This window comes from Carex rostrata, chromosome 8 (assembly GCF_964058835.1).
Source record: "Carex rostrata chromosome 8, lpCarRost1.2, whole genome shotgun sequence".
Classification (NCBI taxonomy): Eukaryota; Viridiplantae; Streptophyta; class Magnoliopsida; order Poales; family Cyperaceae; genus Carex; species Carex rostrata.
Genome location: NC_135925.1, coordinates 13,835,264 through 13,863,175, shown reverse-complemented (window position 1 = coordinate 13,863,175; position 27,912 = coordinate 13,835,264). Strand labels below are relative to the sequence as shown.

Genomic DNA, 27,912 nt, shown 5'->3' with positions numbered 1-27,912 from the left:
TTGATTATTATAAATCAAGTACCTCTCGTGTAGAATTTCCAACATAAAAGTGTTTAGCTTTTGAAAAAAAGCCTTTTTCCTAGAAAGATAACTTTCTACTGTACCAAATTGTCAAATGTACGTGCTTAATAGCTTAGAATAATTCTAGCGTGTATTTAAATTTAAAGGTATATCTTATCTTATTTGCACATTTAATGGTTAAAGTAAAACTTCTGACTTCTGAGATATGATAGTTTTGTTATTGAGAAGAGGATAGTTTAAAATGTTTCATTATTACCAAAATTCATTGTGTAATAATCTTTCTTCATTTCTATATAAAAAAAAATTGAGTAAAAGTTGGAAGTCAAGTATGTCAATTATTTAATATTCACAAAGAATTGTCCTTCCGAAGTCTCAAATATGTGATTTCTCATACAAAAAGTAGCACATTTACCACTAAACAAAAAACTGATTCTTTCATTACTTATATATAGTTGCTTGCATTTTTATTATTATTTTTTTATTTCCATGTTCCTTGATCTATAAATAAAAGGAGGATTAGTTTCTGACAATTAGTGGGGACCCTACTTAGTGACCTAATAAAATGTTAGGTTACATGTTACGGCCAAGCTACAAAAAATAATTACATTCTAACGACTCTTTCTTACGATTCTCATTTAATCACATGGCTGAAAATTATTTAAGTTTCAATAATAAAAATATTTATCAATGTGTGGGGTATATATGCTTAACACAAAATCATTCTCATTGGCTTATCGCTCGAGCTCGATTCAAATAAACTCGATATGTAACATAATATTTTTTTTCTTGTGCTGTAAATATAATTGTTTTCAAACTATAAATAAAATATTGATAAGTATATAAATATAATATAGAAAAGATTGAATATTAATTGTTTCCCACGTAAAGAGACTAATATATATAATAGGACTAATTAACATATCCTTTTTGTAAACAGACTAATTTTATTTATTGATTTTGAAATTTTAAGGATTAAAATAGTGCAAATGAAAATGTAATTTATTTATTTTTAGTTAGGACTAATTTTTTTCCTTTCCATAGAAATGTGTTTGCTTTGAATTATGACCTAGACAGACTTGCAATTGCAAATGTGGCATAAAATCCACGTGGACTTATTTTCCAAGCGCGTTGTGTTGGTCTGTTGGACCTCACTTTGTAAGACGGGTAAATAATTTAACAGAGCACTTATAGCCTCATGCAGCGCATAAACCGGATGAAGCGTGTTTTTTATTCTATAGTCCATGCCCTGCATAAAGGCAAAAGCTGTCTGTTAATATTTACCCCTGGGCCAGACACGAACCAATAATTTGGTTAGAATGCGGTTCCGTCACTAACTAGAACTAGAAGAGGAAGAAAAAAGAAGAAAAAAGACGGAGGGAATAATTAAACAGAAGCTTCTTCTACGATTCCGACGAATTAAATCAAAAAACAACGCAAGCTCTCCAACTAAATCCAATGCATGCAATTGCAAAGTAAAACAGAGAAGGGAACCCAGATTTTAACCCTAATTGCCAGATCCAGATCTCCAAGCTCTCCAACTTTCGCCTCTAATGGCGAACCCCGTTTTCTCTCTTCTCCTCTTCCTTTCTCTCCTCCCTTTTACCATCTCCACCTCCACCTCCACCTCCACTTGCAGTAAAAACACTTCTCTTTCTGGTTTCGTCGCTCATTTCTCCATGATCCAGCATCAACTCAGGGGAACTTTCAAGATCATTGATGGATGCTCCTTCTCCATTTCTCGATTCGACATGCACTCTGGATCCGAATTCGTGTCCTTCTATGGCGCACCTGCTCCGGACCTAAACAACATGACCACACTTGGCCGTACAGTCTCCTCATTTCCTCTCAACAAGACTTTCTCTAACTCTACTCTGACAGCTAACCTTCTTCCCAATGCAACCTGGGACCAAATTGGAATCCTAGCAGTGTGGGACCCGGTAACAGCATCGGATTTTGGGCATGTTGTTCTCTCCCAACCAATCAACCAATCGGATCCAGATTCAAATTCAGATCTTTCTAATGCCAATCTAACAGTTGAGGTTCAGCCGACCATGTTTGCAAACTGCCTTCCACTATCAGAGAGGTACTTATTCTTTTAACATATGAAGTGGTACTGGTATGAATGTACCATTACTAGCTGCTAGTTCGCCTGTAGGTGCTGTTGCAGTAACTGAATAAAAGTTTAGTAAGCTTAGGGTGCAGAAAATGAACACAATTTACCAGTTTAGTACCTGCTACTAAACTCCGCCTGTACCTGTCCCAAGCCAGGAAAAAGGAGGAGTGTTCGTGATAGGCTTGGCAAGCCAGCAGTCAAAAAACATCCTCTTTATGGAAATGAAAACCTCACGAATTGAGCAGTGGTACTAGGATGGGTGACCCCCTGGGAATCCTTGTGTTGCTGATTCCGGTTGGGTTTCATTTCTAGCTTACCCCAACTTGTTTGGTAATAAAGGCTTTGAAGAAGTACCTGCTACTATCTCCAGCAGTATGGTACAGAGATGAATTACTATATAGTATTCAGTACTGAAGTCCTTAGATAATTGTTGAATGCAATTAGGTAAAAAAGGAACCATAAAGTTAATTTCTGTAACCACATATTGATATTGATTATCTAATACCAATCAGTAGTAACATGCATTTAATCAAATAGAACAAAAAAACATATCTTATTTCAGGTATCGACTTCGTTGGACTTTAAACACAAATTCCAATTCAATAGACATAGGTCTAGAAGCAGCAATCGGATCAGAATACTACATGGCATTTGGCTGGGCAGACCCCACCATGTCAGAACCCTCCATGCTCCATGCTGATGTGGCGGTGACTGGCTTCACTGAAGAAGGCATGCCATTTTCTGAAGACTACTTCATAACCAAATACAGTGAATGCCTTTTGAACAAGGATGGTACAGTTGCAGGTGTGTGCCCGGATACAATTTATGAAGGATCAGACCCGATTGGGTTTGTGAACAATTCTAAATTGGTATATGGCCATAGAAGGGATGGAGTCTCTTTTATTCGGTATCAAAAACCCTTGGTTTCAGTTGACAAAAAGTATGATGTGGAGGTAAATGTGAATAAAAACATGACTGTGATATGGGCCCTGGGCTTAATGAGACCACCTGACACGTTACGCCCATATTATCTTCCACAAAATCATGGCGGACCAAAACAGACCACTTATGGGTTTTTAACTCTAAATGTCTCGGAGCGGGTCGATTTGTGCCCAGGTCCATTAGATGCTGATGACAAAGAGGACCAAGATAGAGTTACAGCTGAAAGAAACACACCATTGGTCGTTACATCAGGACCCACTATCCATTACCCAAATCCGCCAAACCCATCAAAGGTACTCTACATAAACAAAAAGGAAGCCCCTCTTGTACAAGTTGAAAGAGGAGTGCCAGTAATATTCTCTATTGAAGCAGGTCATGGTGTGTCACTTTATGTCACATCTGATCCAATAGGTGGTAATGCCACATTGCGTAACAAGTCTGAGGTCATATATGCTGGCGGGCCTGATGCCCATGGTGTGGTTGCAAACCCATATGAATTAACTTGGCTCCCTAACAGGAACACCCCTGACCAGGTGTACTATCACTCTCTGTATGAACAAAAAATGGGGTGGAGAATGAAAGTTGTGGATGGTGGCTTAAGTGACATGTACAATAATAGTGTTTTGTTAGATGACCAACAGGTAACCCTTTTTTGGACCCTGTCAGAAGACTCAATTTCTATTGCAGCTAGAGGGGAGAAGAAAAGTGGGTACATAGCAATTGGATTTGGATCCGGTATGATCAACAGCTATGCTTATGTGGGCTGGGTTGATAAAAATGGTACAGGTCGAGTCAACACTTACTGGATTGACGGTAAGGATTCAATGAGTGTTCATCCGACGGCTGAAAATTTGACATATGTACGGAGTAGCTCTGAAAGTGGAATAATTACATTTGAATTTACAAGGCCGTTAAATCCTATGTGCAAAGGAAGGGTAGAGTGTAAAAATAAGATTGACCCTACTACCCCTTTAAAGGTCGTGTGGGCCATGGGCGCCCAGTGGTCGAGTGAGGGTTTGACTGAAAGAAACATGCACTCAGTGACAAGTAGCCGACCTGTCAGGGTTTTGTTGCTCCGCGGGTCAGCTGAGGCCGAACAGGATTTGCGACCCGTATTGGCAGTTCACGGGTTTATGATGTTTGTTGCGTGGGGGTTCCTATTGCCAAGTGGCATACTAGCTGCACGGTACTTAAAACACTTGAAAGGGAACGGCTGGTTCCAGACACATGTTTATTTACAATATTCTGGTATAGCTATTATGCTGTTAGGTCTTCTTTTCGCAGCTGCTGAATTGAGAGGGTTTTTCCTCAGTTCGGTGCATGTGAAGTTTGGTGTGGTGGCTCTTGTGTTGGCATCTGTGCAACCATTGAATGCATACATGCGGCCCAAGAAGCCTGAGACAGGAGAGTTGCCATCAAGCAAACGTGTCATTTGGGAATATTTGCATATTTACGTAGGCAGGAGTGCAATTGTCGCTGGTACAGTGGCACTCTTTACTGGTATGAAGCATCTAGGGCACAGGTATGGGGATGACAATGTGAAAGGTTTGACTTGGGCCTTGGTTTGTTGGATCTTGGGTGGTGTTGGTTTGGTTGTATACTTGGAGTACAATGAACACAAACAGAGGAGAGTTAATAGGAGTTCTTTATCGGGGCATTGGGTTTTGGGTAATAGTAGTGAAGAAGAGGATGATTCGTCAGACCTCTTGCGGACAAATCGGGGGACACATAGTAAATCAGAGTTGAATTCTTCTTCTGTTGTAATGGAAGTACAACTTGAACCTCTAACCAGATGATATAGACCTTTTTGTTTGCACAGTAGGTTTTTAATTTATTTTTTTTGGTTAAGTTTATATGGTGTGTTCTCGAGGTTCATTGATTGTATATCTGTACAATTTTTGGTTCCATAAGTGGCCCGTTCGGGTCGATATATATTCAATGGATAGATTTTTTTGCCAGGAAAAGAAAGATTGAAAATTTCTGTGTTAAATTTAAATATAACACATCCACAAGCATTGTGTAAATATTGAAATTCTTGTCAGCCTTGTTTACTTCATAAACTTTTATTTTTCGATTCACCGATTCATACCCTAGAGTTTTACAGACTGGAACTGTCAAGTTTTTTTCAATATTTTCTTTGCTTATTTTTCGTTTTCATTTTTGTTTAGTTTTTATAAGAGACTTAGAACCCACGCGAATTTCATTGATCATACATACGTGGTAGTTTGTTCATGACATTTTGAATTAGCTTTAACAAAACATAAATGAAATAAACAAGCAACAAGAAAATAACTAGCAAGAGAAGAGAAGCACATTCTTACAGCTCACACGCATTACTAAATACCTTGAAGACCACGTTCACCCTCGAAGCATCAAATCATGCTATGGAACTAGTACTACTAATATATATATATATATATATATATACAGTACACTTCACCAAATTAATATTCCCTAATTGACAGGTCTTCATTTTGGGTTGCAAACTCCACAACAGCCTTGACTATATCCTACAACATCCCCTAGCTTTCAACATTCGTACCTCGGCAATGTTCTGTGCAACATTAAAGACTCAACCACCTTTACATATTAATATGTTTTCAGTTAGGTACACTAAAAGTACTATTTGGAGAATATTAATTTGTTAATTTTGATGATGATATGATTTGTAATGTGGAACCCATTAATTAAAATATATGTAAACAAACATGTGAAATGTGCTGCAAATGTGTTCATGTATGCATATTTGGTGCATAATGTATAATTGATATATCGTTTTTATTTAGGACAGAAAAATTAATGATCATGCACCTAATAATATTTAGAAGATTTTTTTTATCAGCTTTGGGGATTACTGGGCACGAAAAATATGCTTAATTGATAAAAATCATGAGAGACACATACTACGTGTTGTAAATGAAATTTAATTTGTGCGTAATAATTGATGCATCTCGTGATTAAGAACAAAATTGAAAATAATATTTTAAGAATATTTATCAATTTTAATTGATATCTATAGGAGCTCGGTTGCTTGCAATGAAAAGCTTTTTCTTGTGTGTTTCTCGAGTATGACACACCTGGCACGATTAATACGGGTGATTAATTTAGGAACTGTCTCTATAGTTTTTTTTTATTATTATTATTTTCTGTCATAGCAACTTCTGCTACACGTCTGCCATTCTAATCTCAGAAGTTTTGTTTGTTTTTTTTTAATTTTGAATATGTAATAAACATTGTGGCGAATTATCTCCCTACCTTATTAAGGAGCTTAATGTCTAGATCCTGCAAGGGTTGTGATTAAAAGTTAAATTTTCGGAATTAATATCAACCATTCAATTTTCAGATCAGATACAGCAGAATTTTCTAAATTTTACTCTTCAACACTTAAGACCCCACTGTTCACGCCACATAAGATCCCTAAAAACCTAAAACAATTCCTGGCGCTCATCTCTTCACTCCGTCCATCTCTGGCGCGCTCCGCTCTGGCGCTCCGTCTCTTCTCCCATCATGAATACATAGAGGAATTATTTCTCTGGCGCTCCGTTTCTTCTCCGTCTCTTCTCCTCAGTGTTGCAAAATGCGGTTCTATGCGGCGCATATGCGGCCGCATATGCGTATGCGGTTGGAAACCGCATAGGAAAAAACATATGCGGTCTAATATGCGGTTCCGCATATGCGGCCGCATAGAACCGCATATGTTTGTATGCTATAAAATTTATGTATTATGTTGTGATAACTGACTTGTGATATGTTTGTATTATGTTATTTTATGTTCTTTGATATGTTTGTATTATGTTGTTTGTGTTTTTATGTTTGTATTTTTATTTTTGTTGTGAGATTATGCATATAATGATACAAATTATATATAAATTCTTATTTTAAAATCCGCATATATTAGTCCGCATAAAAATCTGCATATGCGGCCGCATACCGTATATGCGGTATGCGGTGCCCTTCCGCATACTTTCCGCATACCGCATTTTGCAACACTGCTTCTCCTCTATGTATTTCTGGTGCTCCGTCTCTCCTCCTCTAAAAGATTCTACAGCAAGATTCTATGTATTTCATCCCGCTCCATCTCTTCACCAAACCGCTCCATCGATTTTAAGGTTGATCTTTTGAAATTGGGACTGGTTCAGGAAAATTGCTACCAGCCTGAAATTTGTCAGTTACAAAACCACCTGTTCATCATAGTCCCTGAGCCATAAAAATTCTGAAATTAATTAGACATAAAGTTCAAGTAGACGAGGCTGCAAAGATACTCCTTGGAGATGCACATGATGCTATCAATATGAGAAGTACTGCCACCAAGGTTAGTTTGGTCGAATTTTGGTTTATTTATATATATGTAGAGTTCCATATGTTTAGGTCTGTATTCATGTGGGTAGCATGCTTACCTACCTACTATTGTATTTTACCAACAAATTTTGTGTCATTCAACCAACCATTAGGTGCATACATAAGTGACTGAAGTATCCCTTTCATATCAACTTGGCAAATTAATGTGTTCCTACTTTATTTCTGCCGAGCTTTAAATTTGGTTTATGGTACTTTCTGGTAGAATCCCAAAATTTGATTGAAGCTACTTCTTATACCATATAATTGAGATAATGATAATGCCTGCTGCAAAGCATCCCAAAATGTTGCTTCTTTGTTGCAAAATATGATGTACAGTTACCAATGTTCTTTGCACATTACGATAAGATATAGTGTGATTTGCAAAAATATGCCTACTTAAAGTAAAATTTGACATAAACACAAGAACAAAATAAATCTAATCATTTGAATTTTGATTGCTTTTTTTTTCATATAGCAATGAGTGATTTTTTTACTCTCTGTGGAGGCAACTTCTTTTCTTTAACTGTTGCTAAAAGAAAAAGTGATTTTTTTTTTCTTTTGCTCTTCTTTTTGCTTCTGTGTTGTTATTTCCAACTCTCCAGGTGCATTGATCTATTCCATGCTGGTCATGTTGAGGTCCACTTCACTCTCTCAATTTTAATTTTTTGAATTGCTTTTCCTAATTTGACAAGTAGCTGGCCTAAACACAGACTCCAAAATGACTTTTAGATTTCATAGATTGAAATTGACATAAATTGATCTGAAGGATATTGAATTCACAACAGTTAGGTCTGGTGGAGCTGCATGTTATCTCGAAGATGTTGAGAACAAGGATATCAGTGCTCCTTAATTATACACTGGCAACAAATCTAAGGATAGCTTTTAAATTAATTTTAGGGAATCTTTTATATTTACAATCAAACATGTGTATCCCAAAAAAGATGTATAGCTTACGGTCATTTGAATGCAAAAAAAAAAAAAAAAAAACTTACAGATTTTTTACTCTCTCCTGATTTATTTATGTAATTACATTTAATATTTATTTATGTAATTCCTTTGTTAAATTTAATTGGGACATTGTGTCACGATTAACACAAGAAAAGATGTGAGAAAAAACAGTGCACATGTGAGATAATTAACAAAGCACATATAACATTTGCTTGCCACAGATATTTCCACTGTCCATTTTAAGTTTTTAACACATGTGAAGAGTTGAGACTTAGGTACTTCTAAAATTAAAATATCAAAACACTCTGTCTTAAATTAATAAATATTAATCAACTTGAAGTTCCTTGATTAAAACAGTTTGTTTACTATGTGCAGACTCAACATGTCGTGAGGTGCTACCAAATATGGTGTTAACGTATTGAAATTACTTACTTCAGTAGCTTTTAGGTTGTTTGTTTTGTTTTAGCTTTGTATGTTTATGTTTTTTATTAGAGAATGCTATGTTTTTTAATTCCTATATTCAATTCAGAAATAATATCTTTGGTTTACATTCAGTGATATTTATTTTCTCTATTTTTTTATGAAAAAAAATACTTTAGTAAATTAGGTTTTCTACTACATAATTTGCTTCCGTTGCTGTGCACGGGCACGATTACTAGTATGATCTTATTGACTTCTTTTTGGGTCTCTCTTCATGGGCTAACAATAACTCATATTCAATTCGTCAACAGTCACGGTGTCAATGTCCTTAACACTTATCAATTCCTTTCATCTTTTTTTTTTTTTTTTTTTTTTTGAAACTCTGGTAGAGGCATCAATTGCTTTCATCACATGATTGAATTAATTCAACATTAAAGGAGCACCAAATATTTCCTATGACCTAAAATCTTGCACCTTCTATCAAACTGACTGCTTTATTTTATTCACAACTGCCAATATGCGAGGAAAGTGAGTCCATATCAGACTGCTGCGTAGATAGGCAGTTACCTATCTCTTTTTCATCATGCTCTTTTTCAACATACTACATAATTCATGAGCACCAAAAACAGTTTTCATTCGCAACTGACATTTGATGATAATTGGTTTTGGCTAGAACAAAATATTGAAAAGAGATTGCAGTTTTGGTGATAAATTTAGCAATATACTAATTTGTTGGAAGCTATGGTGATTTCAACATACATGAAAGAGAGAGAAGAGGAGGATAATTAAGAACCAACCTTTTATCTCTTTATATCCTTTTATATAACATCTGATAGCAACTTCATTTATATCCTTAAACATTAGGTAAAACTATAGAAGTTCATACATAGAAACTGAAAAAAAAAAAAAAGTATAATTCTAAATAGAGAACAATAACTGTTTTGAATTTAGACTTGAGAGAGAGCTTCCCATAACTTTCTTTAAGAAACTCCAAAAAAGGCTTGAACATTCCACAATTCTCAAAACGTATTTGTCACGATCAGTTGGTTTATCATACACTCATCCACATACTTAAAATACATATATAAATCACTCAAGAAACTTTTATGTACATCCCTAGGGGTTAATAAATAACTAAGAAATAAATCAATAAAATCACACAAAACAAACTGACGTGAACTCGTGAATAAAAATACAGATTATATCTACTGGTTATCAGGCTAAAGAGGTGATATGCTATGATATGGTTATCAAATTTGTAAGTGGCATTTCATCATTGGTTTTGATTTCCCCCTTCAGATCTGTACTAGGTGCCATGCCGACGGCTATACACTCCTCAAAACGGAAACAACTCATGAGATGATCGTTTGTTAAACCAGCAACCTGCATGAAGGAATACACGACTGTGGGCCCCACACTCCTAAAGCCTCTTTTGATTAAGTCTTTGCTCATGAGGTCAGCTTTTGGACTTTTAACCGGTACTTGACGAGGGTATTTGATTTTGTTTACAACTGGTTTTTGATTTACAAAATTCCAACAGTATCGATCAAAGGATCCAAACTCTTCTATTATCTGCATCAGAGGGTTAGGATATAATTTTGTTAGCTGATGTGTTGCATATGTGAAGATGATATCTGACATGATTTAACATAAAGACTCAGCCCACTTGGGACATAAATGCTAATTGTTATGCAAAATAGCTATTTTTAAGGAAATTCAGTAAAACTATTACTGAACCTGACCAATAAAATTTAGCTTCTTTCTAATATTTACTATAAAATTTTAAAAAGTGGATAGTCAATTTGCACCCTTGATCAAACATAATACCCTTGAGACAAGTCAATTTGTCACAACTGTACCTAATTGTTGGACCAAAGAAAGCAGAAGGAGAACCGTGAACAAAAACAGAAAAACAAAACCAACTAAAGAAGTTCAAACTCTAAAATAAAAAATATGGCACCCTTGATCAAACATAGTACACCTTTTGATTCTGAAAAGATTGATTATCAAAAAGGGGGTCCTATACCCCAGGAAGGTATACTAGATGCAGCCAGGTGATACCCATTTTTAGTAGGCAAAGTCAATTCCAAATTGGTTAAATAAAACAAGCCAACTCAATGCACATCCCTATTATGATAAACAAGCAAAGAAAAAGGAAAAACCTTGAGTATTTGCCAAGAATTGTCAATAATTGCACGAATCTTAGGCACTGAAAGAAGAGAGGTGGCAGTATTCCCTGGCATCAGTAACATTTTCTCATTTAAATTTGATACAGCAAGTGGATCAAATCCCATGAATGCTTGCCTGAAGAACAACAAAAATTTCTTGGTCAAGTCAGGTAATGGTATGTTATTGACACCAATAACCTAGATAGGTCTCAGTTGAATCTGCTTTGTTTTTCTTTCTTGTTTCTTTGGTTATTTCTTGGAATTTTCTGTTTCAGTTGCCTAAACTGAGGTTTTAATTTAGTCTTAACCAACAAGTCCAGGCACAATAAACATCTACATCAGAAATGGCAAGCATATACCTGCTTAATGATAAGTGTTAAAGTGTATCTACCATTTAAGTTGTTTATTTTTTTCCTTTTGTGTGTGTTTTAAAATTTAACTCCGCCTGTGTAGTTTCTACAAACTACACAGAGAAACTACACAGCCTAGCCTGTCCCAAGCCAGGAAAAAGGAAGGGGTTGTGATAGGTGTGGCGAGCCAACAAAAAATACTGCCTCTGTATGGAAATGAAACCCTCACCTCCGGTTGGGTTTCATTTCTAGCCTACCCCAACTTGTTTGGAACTAAAGGTGGTTGTTGTTGTTGTTGTTGTTGGGTGTGTTTTAAAATTACTCAAAATAATTACCTAAAATTTTGCCTTTTGCTGAGAATCTCAGGCCAAGTGAGTTCAGCCAATGCACCGCATAGAACTAATAGTTCAAAAAGCCTCCTGATGATACAAAATTAGAACCAAATATTATGCTTACTTCTTCGAAAAATATATTAAATTTATGACTTTTGTTGAGTTCATCTTATTTGCACAACTGAGGCTTGCAGGAACAAAATGGCCTTGTTCCAGCAATCCAGCTGACAAGACTGGATCCTAGATTGATTGGCATTTGGTTATTTTCAGACACATAAGATATTTTAAAATTGTTCAGATGATTTGGCATCACTTGGTTTTACATGTACAAAAAAAAAATCCGAACTGATAGAAGGTCAGATATACATACTTGTCATCATGCACAGGAACTCCCCACTCTTCATCATGAAAAGCAGCGTAAGAAGATTCTAATAAATAGAAGAAAAACATCAGATTAAAATAAATATAAAAATTAAAATATTTATGATTTCATAATATTTGAAAGAAACTATTTCATTGCTTTGTACTTCTTAAATAAATTTTTAACGTTTCATACAAGAAAAAGTTGCGGTTCTGATGGTCCATCTCGGTCTATGTAAAGCTAGGGCTTCAGTTTATGTTCATGGTACCATACCAGTCAGGTATATACTAGTTTGTACAAACTGGTACTAGTGATATAACATAACCTAAAAAGCTATATGGCTGTTTAATTAGCACCTACCCCTCCCTCCTATGAAGGCACATTTAATGAACCAAAAACAAAAGATTAAAAATAGTAAGCAAGCTGAGATAAGGACCAGATAAAAGACAAGAGGAATAATTAGTTATAACCACTAAAAAGGGATGTGGAAAAGATTAAAATAGTTAATATCCAGTAGTATAAGTCAACAAGTCGAAGTGGGACAGCAATACAATATTTTAGTTATTAATTTGGTAATAAAAATAAACATTATTTCAACAATGTCCTTCATGCCATAGTTTCATTTATTCAAAATCACATGGGAAAAACTCTGTGTTACAGAAAATTTAACATTGCACAGACAATTAAAGTTACTACATAAAATAAAATGGGGAAAATAAAATAGAGGATAACAAAAGAGCAGTCAGGACTTCACTAAACTTGCATCGAGTCCCAAATTTCAAAAATTTCACATTAAAATGCCCCCTTTCTGCGCCGAGTACCATTATTATTTAGAGGAGGGATCAAGTTACAACAATTTTTGAGTTACAACAAGTTACAACAAGCATTTTCTACATTTTCAAAGTCCAAATCATCGATCCAAACCGTTAGATGTGATCTCTACAATAAAATGTGCTTGGAGACCAAATTTTACATTTTTTGAAATTTTTTTACTATTTATTAAGATGGGTACAAAAACTAGTCAAATTCAGACCATTGAATTTTGTACCCATCTTAATAAATAGTAAAAGAATTCCAAAAAATGTAAAATTTGGTCTCCAAGCACATTTTATTGTAGAGATCACATCTAACGGTTTGGATCGACGATTTGGACTTTGAAAATGTAGAAAATGCTTGTTGTAACTTGATCCCTCCTCTATTATTTATGGATATTTCCAAAGTTTTTGGGACTAAATTGAAAGGTTGAAATTTCAACAAGCAGATATAGAGAAGTCCAGCAGCTGTTAGGTCTCTTAATTTCAATATTTTATGATTAAGAAGGTAAACTGCAGAGGTTTTCAGTATGATCAAAAAGAAAAAGGAAAAAAATTGGATTAGTCCATGATTAGTAGATTTTCACAGAATCTTTGTAGAAGGTCAAGAGGCCAAAAAAAAAAATTCACCAACATGATACAATGGAGAAATTTTAATGCATTCATTTATTGACCTCTTGATCATGTGTTAAAATATTCCAGATCTGAATGCACAGGCATCTCTGGACTCTGGTGATCACTGGTTCAGATTTCTTATTTTGAGATTTGGATTTTTAGATATTAATGCTATAGAGAAGTTGTGACAATTTGTGGCACCCAAAATCAGTGTAAGAAGGGGGGGACATTGAGTGGGCTCTAGAAAAATTACTTCCCACAAAATATATTGAGAGTGTGTATGAGAGTGAAGAAAAGAAAAGGGAAAAAGGAAAAAGGAAAAAGGAAAAAGGAAAAGGAAACACCTTGAAACAAGGCATTATTAGAAAGATTTTGGAGATATCAGCATGGCCCAAAGAAGAGTATCTTTACAACTATTCTCCACTAAATTGAATCAAGAATAGTTCAATGCTTTAGAATAAGTACCTATAATCAATGACCCCATCCATTGATGAAATGTTAAAACAATGTTGGCCTTTGAATCTAACATTTGTTTATCAATTGAAATTCATTTATTAACAGGAAGTTCACACATACCCTATAAAATTTAAAATCAAACACGTGCCACTACGGCCGACATTTCTGTTCAAAAGATTCCCCTCATGGTGCATTAAAAAATTAGTGTATAAGTATATTAAAAAATCATAATGTATAGGTATATTGAGTTCTAAATATTACAAATATAGGATGTTACAGCAAATTACCAACAATAGTGGATAAAATCTGCCAATTAAGGGAAATTGATAATGATAATTGTAACACCATAATTCAATACTGCTAATTTTTGCTTCAGAATATTGAAGGTAAACTATCAAGGCACCTTAAGCGGATACTTAAAATTATAAAAATGAATAAACAATGGAAACTCATCTTTAATAATCAGTAAGGTTCATGCTGTCTAACAGTAAGTCTCAACAATTGTGCTCAAAACTAGCAATTTCTCTTAATTTCCAGCTAAACTTAGTGGGAAGATTCTTCTGGAGTAGAGAATGTGTGATTTAGTGTATAAGAGAGAGAAACAAGAGACAGACAGACGTGCGTGCGCGCGCACGTGCACAGAGGAGGGAGATGGAGAGAGAGAGAGAGAGACAAACCGCTATTAGCAGTAATCCATGTACATCTCCTCTTTTCCTGAGGAACACTGAGTTCACCAATTTCACGGCCAACACCATTGTCTACCTTCGGGACACTCTTCTCTCTCTTAACCAAACCAACCTTCAGCCGGGTCGTGAGTCCAACCTGTCTTCCAATCCGACCCGTCGAGGCCCGGCTAGTAAACGACTCTGTTGACACCTCAGATGAACAAGATGCGTTAAGGGACAAATTGGGGTGGAGAAGCAATTCGTGTCCTTTCAAAAGCACCTTTTTTGAAAACTCTTTAGAGGGAGGTATACAACTCTTTCGTTCTTTCTTTGCCCCATTGAGCAATGTGTCATTGGGTTGAATTGGAGCTGATTTTGGTGTAGTAGGTTTCACAATTGGTTTGCGGGATGGGGGTTTCTTGTTGCCACCCGGTACCAAAACTGGTCTCGCTTCATCCTCTAAATTTGGTTCAGTTATGTTTAGAGAACGTACTCTCGGTGCACGAGACATTGTAATTAGTTGAAACCTTACTCCTAATTCTCAGTTGAACACTATTTACGCCAATCAATCAATTAAGATCCAAATTATAGCCCAACTGAAGTGAGACCAAATCATTGGTCTTCTCAACAACAAACATCAAACATCAAACATCAGAAGCAAACAATTCTTAAATAAAATCACTTTAGAGGGACAGATCTCATTCATCTAAGGCCAAATTAAAGCTAACTCATACAAACTTGAGATAATTCGAAACCTCCAAACCCAAATTTGCTGAGAATAAACGCTAGAAACCTCATAAATCGGCTACTGAAGTAGACTGTACGACAAGCTAGCTCACTTTTGTCTCCACATTGGAAATTGAGGTGATTTGAAGCAGGGAAAGAGGGAGAAAATGGGAATCTTTTAGTAGTTGGGAGAAAAGGAAATAAAGTCAGCACGGAGAGGAGAGGAGAGGAGAGGAGAGGAGAGAAGAGGAGAGGTGGATTGGAATTGGATAGTGTTATAGTACACTAGTGACAGACGCTAGTATTGAGTCTTCTTCAAGAAAGAGCCAAAGAGAGAAGGTTAGAAAGATTAGTAGTTGGTTGGGGCCTTCCCCTTGGAATTGGAATCCTCTGAGATATCTCAACTTTTCCGTGACCGACGTGTCCGGTGCCTATTCGGGGGTGATGTAGGGGGTCAGTATTTGTGTGCTTCGAGATTCGTGTGGAACGTATTTAAACGGTTGGGGTTTTCCGTAAAGTCACGCAAAAGTTGAGATATCTCAGAGGATACGCACTCTTGGTCTTGGGGGTGTTTGATGTTTCCGTGTTGTGGCCAGTGCGTCTGTGCGCGCGCGTGTCAGAGTAAGTAAAGCGATGCTGACGTTACAATTGTAACTATAAATAATTATTCCAATAAAAAAAATTGATTACGTTTAATTTGTCTTTAGCATATACAATTATTTTGCAAATACAATTTTAAAAATATTAAAATGTTCAACTCACTCACAAATTAAAATTATAATGAATTCTAGAGATGAAGGTGGTTTCAATTTATTGAGGAATAATTGCTAAAGTAAACATCTTTCATTATCTTATGATAACCAATTAAGATAAAATCGTATATGATATATTTTTTTTTATTCTATAAGCGTGGCTAATAGATTTTGCTAAAGTGGAATGGAATTAACCGTTGATTAAAAATCTTGTAATAGAGTTAGTTGATGGTGTCGGTATCTGTTGTGTTGTGGCAAGTCCGTTACGATCGAGTTATATAGTTTTTAATTTTTTATATATGCTGATGAATCATGATGTACTTTAATTTGAACTTTAGGTCTGAAAAGAAAACACGGCTCCTTCCATATTGATGAGTAAAAGATAATTTTTTGAATTGTTACTTGTCATGTTCTTTATTGAAATTGATCAAAGCGGTTGCATTTCCCTTTCGCAATCTTCTAAGTTTAGTTTTAGAGTTGCCGTATGAATAAATGAAACAAAAAAAGCTGGGTTCTTTTTGGTCTTTTTAGTCTTTTTGGTTGTTGGCTAGGATCTTTCTTGGTCCTGAATATTTTTCTTTTTTTTAAGAATGCACTTGTCACTGGACCTCTACTTCCATTAGTGATCCAGTGAAAGAGACAATATGTCAATTTGGCACCATTTATTTATACTACTAAAAAATGGAGAATGTACAAAGTTTTCATGTTAAGATTTAACAGAGCAGTCTTGGCTTCATGCAGTGTACTAATCGTATATAGTGCTGTTTTGATTCTATAGTCCGTGCGCTGCATGAAGCCAAATCTGTTTTGTTATAGCGCTGCATGATTCATCCTGCTATTTTCCAGGTCACTTCGTTTGTGTATATTGAAAACGATCCGGCAGTCTTCAGCAAATGCCAAACTCAAATAAGTAATACTTATGATAAAAAAGACAATTTTCATTGGTAATTATCTTCAAAAATTAAAGCAATAACATATCCCATTCCAAAGCACTTCTATAAATACAATATAGAGTTCTGTTAGCACTAATGTTAAGTCTAATAGAAGTGGTGGGTGCACTGTATATATACTTTTATTGTGGCATGTGAAAAGGATTTGAAATTGGAAGTCATATTCTTTTCCTTCTTTCTCATGTAATTTCAACTTCCAAAATTCATGAGTTTGCATAATCAGTGCAGCACACGAGCACCAATGCAGCAATATAACCAAATAACAGTATTTTCTAAGCACTCCATATCTTCTTCTTTTTTTGAAAAAACAAACCCCTCTTTCGATCAAACAGCTGAGACAACGGAGCAAATTTTTCATCATGCCCAAACAAGAAAAATAAAATAAACAAATAAGCACTTTTGTACTTCCCCTCTCATGATTGAGCACTTAATGGTTGAACAGATTGTGTATAAGGTGAATTCCAATCTGCATCAAATACCTGCTGCACTTGCGTCACAATAGAGGGTTTGTATGTACCAAAACTGACCCCAGCTGTTGAGTAAAAATAGTCCCAGATCAAATTACTGGTACCAATGTGGGCCCGCACGTCACTTACAGCATACTTTCCGTGGTTGACCCGGGTATAGCCTGGATAAAGATTGCCTGTTGCTGTACCATTAATAATAGCAGGGCCTGTCTTGTCATAGCCCGGAATGATATAGTAGCGAATTTCGATTTTACCCCCACAGTGGTTGTATTTTGAGGAGGAACAGAGGACATTTGTATAGAGAAGGTTCTTCAGGTACTTGTCAGTACTGTCTGGTGAGTGGGTCCAGTTTGCAGTCAGAAGGTGCACCGTAGCATTTTTAGCAAATACGACCTGGTGAAGTAATAAAATTCAAACTTTGTTGCCATGGAATTTTATTTACATGCTAAGAGTAGAAAAGTGAAGTAGATTGTAATTGTAGTGAATCAAGTGCATACAAGGTTTTAGTTTTCGGCTTTTAGCAGATATACCTCTGAAATAGCAGCAGTTAGAGAATCCCAAAATATCATTGGATTGGCGAATTGGGACTGGCCAAGCCAATCCATTGTACTAAGACGCACAGTTCCACCAACCTTAACTGATTTAATCGTTTCGATCCATCCTTGTTCATCAGATTGGAATTTGCCAAATAAGAGCTACACAAAACATAAACTAATTATTCAACACCATAATCATAAGTATGATATTGTTAACTGTACAAGATCCATTACTGGAGACAGTAATCTAAAAATCAAAACATTTGATGACTATCAGTATATACTTCACCTCAGGTGGTGCAAAAGAAAGGTAGCTCAAGTCACTTGAAGCAGTAGAAGCACCCACTCCAGGGGTCTCAATGGATACGTTAAAGGTAGCAGGATCGTCTATTATTGGGTAACCATTAACATGCGGTACATCCCTCGCCGGAGGAAGAGGCGATCTGTTTTAACATGTCCAACACCAAAAAGTTAATATTTTAAAATTTAACTGGAGTTACTCCATATCAGGTCTGATTTCATTCTATTATTTGAGACTGCACTTTTGAACCTGTTCTGGTAAATTTATTTTGGTGGCAAAAGGGTCAGTCAGTTTGGGTTAATCAAATTGCTTCAGGTTAGGGTTCAGGTCATTTGGATCAGATATTGCTGCCCGGTTAGGTTCTTTTGGAGGGGTGGGGCATTCTAAAGAAGGGTAATTTTGGGATAACAAAACAATATACCTCATGTTGTTCAATTACACGTGGGATGCTTGGTGACTTTGAAAAGACATCCTCTATATGTCAGGTTCAATTACGCAGGGGTTAAGCACATGATTTTTATCATGCATTATAATCAAATGAACATTTTGCTACCAGCTAGCTAGTTTTTTTTTGTTCTGGTCAATTTGTGATCCTGTGTCATTCTGATTGGAAAGGTCATGTTGAGTTAGGGTTTCAGATTTAGATCATCAAGTTAGTCACAGATCAGTTAGGTTTCAGGTCCATTACTAGACACCTTACCAGCAAGGTCAAATGCAGTACTCAATAGAACCTCACTGGTATGGTATTTAGGTAGGTCTAATAACCTGGTGGCACAATGATCCTTTGGCAATTGTGGAACAGTATTTTTACAACACAAAGTGCTACCTATATTTCACCTGCATATAGACTACTTGAGCTTGACATGTATGGAACTTCTAAATATTATATTAGTGCTAAAATGACCAAGTACCTGCATTGTTCCTCTTTTGGGATGAAGTTAGACCAGCAAGGGACCTTTCTAGAAGCCTGCCACTGGCTGTCAAAAATGGTTCTGGTATAATCCATGGAATTAAGGGTCGAAAGTGTAAATAAATTGTCAAAATAATCCCTCAAAGATTGAGCTATCTCGGAACAACCAACGAGATATATCCCCAGCTCTTTCACCTAAAATAGAAAAGCAAATAAGCAGATAAATAAACTATATGAAACTGCTTCTGCGACAAGTATCCACCAGTTGTTTAACAAGATCAAAATTTGACCGAATCGAGGCCTTATTACCAGACCTGAGCAGTATGGTTCCACAATGCAGATGGTAAGGTAGCTTTACCTACTTATGACATGAAACCTGCATTGTCACATACTCCACTTAGGCTGATACACAAGAAGTAACTTCAGCAAGCCTAACCAGTACAGTATGCTAGATGCTATTGTTTGATTTTTGAAATTAAGCACAGAATATCTAAAGTGATTTATAAACCCCCACATCTTTTAAACACACTTGAGGATAATATATTTCAATTATTGTAACAGTTGGCTTTGATATCCTTCAAGGAAGCAAGATTTTATTACTGGCACCTGTAAAATACTGTACCTGGGTGAGAGACTTCCAGTCATTATTAGCAGAGCCGATATAAATATCCTTGTTGTCAGAAATCCAAACTTTGCAATGCACAATACCTGTGCCCCACCAGTTGCTAAGTAACAAGGTGATGTTTTTCACATTGGGGCGGCCTGCAGCCAGGTCTGATGCCTCTTCGACAAAATCAGGGTAAACTCCTGAGTGCTGGATTATCCTATAAAACAAAACGTTTTAGAAAATTTAAAATAGGAAAATTGTCCTTTATCCACTCTTGTACTCCATATGCTTTTTAGAATGCCTTTTTTTTTTCTTTGAAAAATAATACTTTTTACTAAAAATGGTTATCCAAGAGATTCACTTTAACATTCTACAAGTATTTGTTTTGTATTTGTAATATTGAAAACTTCACATAAATTAAAAGGCAATATTTTCTCGAATAATCATGCAATTATATTAATCCAAAACTCTTTTTCGAAAAAACAATTTTAAGTTGTATGAGTTTTCACCTGCTAGAGGAATTAAGACAGTTAAATGGACATGAATTAGCCCTGATTACGTACACCTTGATCATGTAAAAAGGTTAGAATGCCCTAAGAATTCTAATTGCTCAATTAAGTGACAGAATAGAGCCTCAGTCCACATAATTAGTTTAAATTTACAGTCAAATCACAATTGACAGAAAATGAGCAAAGAAATGAAAGCCGGGTTGTCAAACCAAAGTCAACCACTAAATTGGTACACTATCTAATGCCGACCTTACTGGTACTGGCACCAATCAGTACGAAACCACAATTAGCTGATTACATACCTAATGCTCACATTTCGGTCAGCTGCCTTAACCAATGATTGGTACACTTGGCGCCCGGAATCAGCCCCAAATTTCTTCATGTCAGCTTCAGAGTAGCCGTAATCACCTGATTTGGAATTATTTGGCTCAGCCAAGAGCTCCCAATACTGTACCGTTAGATCCAAGCTCTTTGTTGCATTCCCAGCTAGCCATTGAAGTACATCAGCTAAAAGTTGAATAGAAAAGGAAAGTATAAACAGAAAATGTTAATTAAAATTGTGTGCATAATAACCCAAAGTAGGTTAAATACTTAAATTACGGTGACAAGGTTGTCTATGCCTATTGGCATTTTCCCGTGCAATTCTTCAAACACTTATCAGGCACTAATAAAGGAGACCATCCTTGCAGGGATAACATCAACTATCATCTATTCAACTCTTCACCTACAACAATTAATATAGCCAATTTCCAGTTTTGTAATGGTGTAAGTGTAACACACACACACACACACATGTGGAGGTAAATAGTAAATACCTGTTGAGAGTACACCAGGAACAAGGTGAAGGTCTGGCATATCCGTAGGTATAGACTGAACCAGCCATGCCTTGCAATTGGACTGGGCAAAAGCGAAAGGTAGATGCCATGAACAAAGAGCTACTAGAAGAAAGAAAAACGAAGAAGAAGAAGAAGAAGAAGAAGAATGCAAGAGAGCCATGGCGAGTTAGTGATCCTATCAGGAACTCTGCGGTAGTTCTTTTTTATAGTTAGTTAGCGCCGTATATACTTTCCAAGTTTCCATTCACATTCTGAGCTCCATCATTCATCAACTATTTTTATTTTTATTTTATTAGATTGAAGGGATATCCAGTTGGTTTGATCTGGAGCGTTGGTTTTGATTGGACAGTCGAGATGTCAAACAAGGTTATTTTACTTGTTTTTCTAAATGCCGACAGATCACAGATGGTGTGCTCTAAAGGGTGTCAACTAGCTGACTCAGTTCGTTAATTCTGAACCGAGTTATAATTGAGAGAGCGGTATCCGAATTAAAATCTCAGTTTAAACTCGTGACAAGTCAGTAAGAGTTAGTTTGCGAGCTGACGTTAATAGCTCGGTCCAGTAACGAGCGAGTCACGATTGATCTACAAGCTTTTTTGTCACCTCTAGTCTAAACAAGGATTTCACAAGATAGAATGAAATGATTGTGAATTTGATATAGAAGCTGTTTTTGAATTTCTGAAATGGTTATAATTTTTGTAATTGATTTTTGACCAAGAGATATCCATTACTATTTACTAGGCATTTACAATTTTTTTACCAATAAAGAATGTGCTACAGAATATTCTGCTTCTATATTTCTGGGCCGAACTCCCTTGATCTGAGCGTCGGTTTTGATTGGATAAAGCTCAAAGTCAAACCATGCCGTTTTCTCTTTGTTTAATGCCAAGTGCCAACACAACACAAGGTGAGATATCACGAAGGATTTTTCCTGTTTTCCTGTTTTTGGGGGTTTTAACATAGGGATTATCGATAATATTTTTTTAGAGAACGATCAAGTGCAGTTGTTGGGAAGCGGATAGAGAGCCGTGTCGTGACTAAAATGTCAAAGAGAGGTGATCACGGTACGTTAATCACACCGTAATTATTTACGTATTGTGTCTAAACGTAACTAGTTATGTTTTTCACATTAAATTATTTTTTTCATAATTTAAGTTAGTTTCTTTAAGATTCATTATTTGATTAAGACCTAACGGTTCTAATTATACATGATTCGCGTAATTACGTGCTATGCTGTAATCGGATCTTTCGCGTACCGTATCGTGACCAAAATATCAAGAGATCATCACGACATGTAAATGATCACAGCACGAAACAGTAACACGACATGTAATCGGCTCCGTCATGCCATTTTTCTCACACTAGAAGCGGAGCATAGAAATGTGAATTTTTGATTCTACTCAGACGATCCGAATCTTTCTCGACGGAAGAGCTGCAAATAAAAAAAAATTATACCCTCGATGATTGGAGAGGATCGAAGAAGGAAAGGTTGACTACGATAGTAGTCTTTTCTTTTCGGATAAGTATCAACTCAAAAGAAAGTTTACCGTATTGTGGCACTGTGCAACACTTTACACTCTGATTGGATGGAGAGCAGAGGAAGAAAGAGAAGTGAAGAATAAAAAATAATGAAATCGAACATAAAAAAAAAATTAATATATTTAATTTTTTTTGTATTTTGATGATTAATGAGAGAAAATAAATTTAATTTTCTTTCCGTCTTATTTCTTATTTAATTGATTAAAGTTGTTCGCACATAATATATGCTACAAAGTTTCAGTATAGCAAGCTATACCTTTTAAACCTTTGTTACACTCTGTCAAATCAGATAGCAAGTGTACTATCCTATCGATGAGTATGCTCAGGTATCGATCCACAGGGACGGAAGAAAATAACCGGACTTATCCTAAAATTACTTAAGATTCTAGAAGTGAGAGAAATTGATTTGGTTTAGTTCTAACAATTCTAATGATTTATGACAAGTTTAAAAATCAATAAAGAGAATTTAAGTTGTTTTCAATTGATAAAAAGGCGTTTCCAGGGTTCAGATTTCATTTCTGTTCAGCCCCGAGGCATACGGCCCGTATGGAAATCCATACGGCCCGTAGGGGACCCCGAGTTAATGCTGCAGCTACTGTTTTCTGTGTTGGTGCTAATGTTTAGGGTTTCTATCGACCAGATCTAGATACCTAACCTCAACTTTCGCATTTTGGCCTAGTACCCGATTACCGGACTCAAATACTTCCCTCTTAGATGCGTTAAACCTCAACTTTCGCATTTTGGCTTAATTTATCTAAGTTACTTGTTGGTTTACTAAAAGTATCCAAGGACTTTCGCCTCAAGGAAAGTTTCACCTTTCGGGTACTCCTTGGTTTCACCCTACTTCATATACTTTATTCGGTTGGATTAAATGTCATAGACTTGGCTCCTAACACTTAGATGTGCGCATTCATCTAACGGGATGACTAATCAATTCAAGCAAGCACAAATAAAGCAATCGAAATACTACACAACAAGGTAAAAACAAAGCATTCAACACAAAATCCAAGTAGCATGCAAACAAAACCAAACTAGAAACTATATCTTAACCCTAGAAACAAAGTAAATTAGCTACTCATGTTCATAAGATAACACAAATAACAAGAAATAAAAGAGTTCATGACAAAACAGTGGAGAAATCCGAAGATCCGTTGCAAACTCGCGTTTTTCACTTCTCTTCCTCTTCTCCTCCTCTTGTCTTTTGCTCCAAGAAAGGTTGTCCAAGTTCCAGTTGTCAATCCCCTTTTTTTGGTGAGGAAATATCTCATTTAATGCCCCAGATCGCGCCTGCAGAGGCTTCCTTTTCGGCCTCCTTGATTTCAGCTGATTTCAGATTCTGGCTGGATCTTCCAATTTAGCGTCCTACGGCCCGTAGTGGACCCCATACGGCCCGTAGGGCTGTGCTTTGTGTTGGAGACTCTGTGCCTCTGTTGTGGAACCTTCTGTGTGGTTGGGCAGATCCTGTACGGGCCGTACGAAATGTCATACGGGCCGTATGAAAAGTAGTCAGATCCAGTTTTTTGCCCTTTTTTCTGCAAAATACCAAACAAAGCATAGCAGTACCACATTTCATCGAAATATAAGTAAAAAGTCCACATTTATAGGCTTTAAAGCACGGGTTTCAGTGTAAATCAGGGCCGTAATTTAGATATAATATGGAGATATCAAAAGTTTAAAAGATTAATATATATTTGTGACAAAAAACTTGTATGAAAATTATATGTGTGAGATATATAATTGGACATTTGTATTATTTTTTTATAAAAATATTTGCAACAAATTTTATTTTCAATAATTATAGAAATACCCTCACCCTTGTCCCCCATTTATCCCCGCACTCTCTCTCTCAATATTAACTTCATTAATTGTCATTTATCCCCTATTTATTCTGCTAATAATTTTCATTTATCCCCGCATTAAATTATAATATCATTTAATAACTATCCCTTTTCCTCTAATAGCAATCTCCACTAATAAATGTTTATCTGTTTATTGATGTTCCACAAAGTATTTATCATTGTTTCTGACAAGTATTTATTATTGTCTCTGACATGGTAATACTTTAATTTGATTAAACATTACTTATTGACAAGTAGTATTTATCATTGTTTCTAATAAGTATTTATCATTAATTCTGAGAAGTATTTATCATTGTCTCTGACATAATGATACATTTATTTGATTAAACATTACTTATTGACAAGTCGAACAAAGTTCAAAAAAGTATTTATTATTGTTTCTGACAAGTATTTATCATTATGCCTGAAAAGTATTTATCATTGTCACTGACATGATGATACATTGGTTTATAAACATTATTTATTGACAAGTTCAAGAACAAAGTATTTATTTTTGTATCGTCAAATATTTATCCATGTAACATAAAATATTCATCTAATATATTTAAGTCTCAAATGTTTTACTGAAAGTTGCAATTATATCCGAGAAGCATTTATCCATGTAACATAAAATATTTATCCATGTAACATAAAATATTTATCATTATGTCTGAGGAGTATTTATCATTAATGTTTTACTGAAAGTTGCAATTATGTATGAGAAGTATTTATCATTAGGTGAGTGGATTGTTTGTTTAATGGTCCCCAGTTGTGCGGGGACAATAAAAAAAAAGAAATTTTGTGCAGGGATAACTGACAAGTATTTATGAGGGGATTGTTTAATTAATGGTCCCCAGATGTGTGGGGACGATTCAAAAAGAAAGAAAATTTTGTGCGGAAATAACTAATGGATTGATTTATTATTTCATATATAGAGATCATTGCAGAAGGATTAATACTTTACAAATTCAACATAAATATTTTGATGCTTCAAGTTAAACACTAACAGTTTATGCGGAGTATTAATGATTGAGCGGTCCCCCCATGATTGTTTTGGAAGTTTCTACGGGGTTTTTTACGGGGATAAAGATGCGGGGATTGTTATCAAGATCTTTTTATTTTCCATTCAGTACACTCCAAATTGAGAGGAAAACCGATTCTATTCATTATAATGATACAAGATTAAATCTTTCACCTCTTGTACCCTTCACATTTTATATAATTTTGTCAACCAAACGCAATTTGACGAAAATTTTTATATTTTCTTTCCATTCCCTCCCTTCCTCTACTCTTCATCCAAACAAGGTGTTAAAGGTGTTTATTGGATCCGGTTTATTTGATAATTGATTTCAACTGAACGCACAAATTTAAAATTAAATAGTTCGTTCTTTATGTGTAAATTAATTCCGTTCCGTTGAATTTTTGTTTTAATTTTTTTTATGTATGTGGCTCGTTTTAATTTATATTATTACGGTTCAATCACAAATCGAAAATTACTTAATATTTACTTAAATTTTTTGTATTTGATTATGTTTAATCTCTCTAATTTTGATTTGATTGATATAAATTTTGATATTTATTTATATGATTATTAAAAGTATTTGCGTATTCATTTAATTTTGACATTTTAAAATTTAGTATATCTTATTTCAATTCAACCAAAGAAACCAAAATTTAGTTGGATATATATTTTTGGTTCGGTTGATTGGATTGACAAGTTTAATTCAGTTGGTTCGATTATAATTGTAAAAGCCGAATAATTTTTTTAATATAACTAATTTAATTCAGTTCTAACCAAACCGAACATTTGAGCACTCGTAACCACTTATTTCGTTAATTTGCTCAAATACATTTTTTTAGAATTTTTTTAAGTAGTGATCTACTGGTCTAGCCACTTGTTTAGATTAAGACACAATGTTCATACAATTAACATTACACTACTGATTTAAAAAATATATTACACTAATAAAGCAATCACCAGAAGTGGAACCAAATGAATATAATGGGGTCAACTGACCTCCATTTTATTTTGAAAATTTTGTATTAAGATTTATAATTTTCTATATAATTTAGAGTGAAATGTCTTGATATTGTAAAATTGATCTCCATTCTCTATAGAAAATTTTTATATGATCGACTCCTATTGTGTAGTTTGACCTCCCATAATTTGAAAGTCTGACTCAGCCCCTGACAATCACTAATAATGCAAACGATCAGGTAATGTTGCAATCCACACATTGGACTTGGTAATGTACTGAGTGAAATGTCATAATTTTCAGTTGTTTGATTGAATTATTTGACACTCGTTCATAGTGTTAGATATAGAGGTGGAAATGGAGCGGATACTGAACAAATAATGGTAAAAATTATATTTATATATATTTTTTAATTTTTCGGATATGGATACGGATTAGATATCAGTCGGATATGGATACAGATACAAATTGAATTGGATATTCATTAAAATAATATTAAAGGAGGAGGGTTCAAATGCCTTCATTTTCTTGTGCTTCCACCATGGCTTCATTTTTAAAAACTTTAATAATTCAAAATTTAAATAATAAAAGTCAAAATAAAACTGTTAGATGTGATCTATGTTATTTTATCTAAGCGCGTAAAAATTTATAATATTTCAACTTTGTTTTAGTTGTCATCAAGAGCTTGTAAAAACGTATTAATGTGGATAATTTATAGACGTTGATTTTTCAACTTATTGATTTACATATAAACAAAACCGAAATGCGATAATTTTTTATGAGCACATAGAGAAAATAACATAGATCACATCTAACGGTTTTATTTTGACATTTATGATTTAAATTTTGAGTTATTAACTTTTTAAAAATGAAGGCATGGTGGAGGCACAAAAAATGGAGGCATTTGAACCTTCCTCATATTAAAGATACTGAAGTTCATAATATTTATTTAATTATAATGGAGAATAACATATTTTTTTTCATAATATATATTAAAATATATGGATAATTTAAATGCAAAACCATATCAGTATTCATATTTACACGGATATTTAGATATTAGATATCCATATCTAATTTTTCGAATACCGATCAAATGTTATCCATACCATTTTCAACATGTCTTACTATTTGTGATGTGATCCATTAAATTAAGTTAATAATTTTACAATTTAATTTATATTTTTAATATACAAAACTTCAAAATTGGTATGTACTTTACGCATAATTGAATATCAAATATATAAAATGATGAAAATTGATGTGGGTTTTATCATCGAACAAATAACTTAAATGTTATATTTGCTCAACGTAGAGATGTGAAGATTTCAAGATGAAATATCAAATAACATTTAAAATTGTATGAAATTTAAGATGAAATATAATAATTTTTAGTGTGTCGGACCAAGTGAGAATGTAATCTA

The 27,912-nt window shown here is 34.9% G+C and overlaps 3 protein-coding genes across 3 annotated transcripts; 1 reads left to right on the top strand and 2 right to left on the bottom strand.

Annotated features, from left to right (window-relative positions):
* The first annotated feature begins 1,364 nt into the window (after positions 1-1,364).
* Positions 1,365-5,088, top strand: LOC144557786 (DOMON domain-containing protein / dopamine beta-monooxygenase N-terminal domain-containing protein). The gene is made up of 2 exons (XM_078306374.1): positions 1,365-2,104; positions 2,697-5,088. The coding sequence occupies exons 1-2, from the start codon at positions 1,572-1,574 to the stop codon at positions 4,870-4,872; spliced, it is 2,709 nt and encodes a 902-aa protein (XP_078162500.1). The 5' UTR covers positions 1,365-1,571; the 3' UTR covers positions 4,873-5,088.
* A 4,695-nt stretch (positions 5,089-9,783) lies between these two features.
* Positions 9,784-15,581, bottom strand: LOC144558395 (uncharacterized). Its single transcript, XM_078307242.1, has 5 exons — positions 14,554-15,581; positions 12,003-12,060; positions 11,636-11,719; positions 10,945-11,086; positions 9,784-10,354 (listed from the first exon to the last, which is right to left on the bottom strand). The coding sequence occupies exons 1-5, from the start codon at positions 15,050-15,052 to the stop codon at positions 10,019-10,021; spliced, it is 1,119 nt and encodes a 372-aa protein (XP_078163368.1). The 5' UTR covers positions 15,053-15,581; the 3' UTR covers positions 9,784-10,018.
* A 1,389-nt stretch (positions 15,582-16,970) lies between these two features.
* On the bottom strand, positions 16,971-21,322 carry LOC144558488 (uncharacterized). The gene is made up of 7 exons (XM_078307326.1): positions 21,115-21,322; positions 20,602-20,806; positions 19,806-20,007; positions 19,185-19,378; positions 18,262-18,415; positions 17,967-18,131; positions 16,971-17,829 (listed from the first exon to the last, which is right to left on the bottom strand). The coding sequence occupies exons 1-7, from the start codon at positions 21,293-21,295 to the stop codon at positions 17,383-17,385; spliced, it is 1,548 nt and encodes a 515-aa protein (XP_078163452.1). The 5' UTR covers positions 21,296-21,322; the 3' UTR covers positions 16,971-17,382.
* Between the last annotated feature and the right edge of the window lie 6,590 nt (positions 21,323-27,912).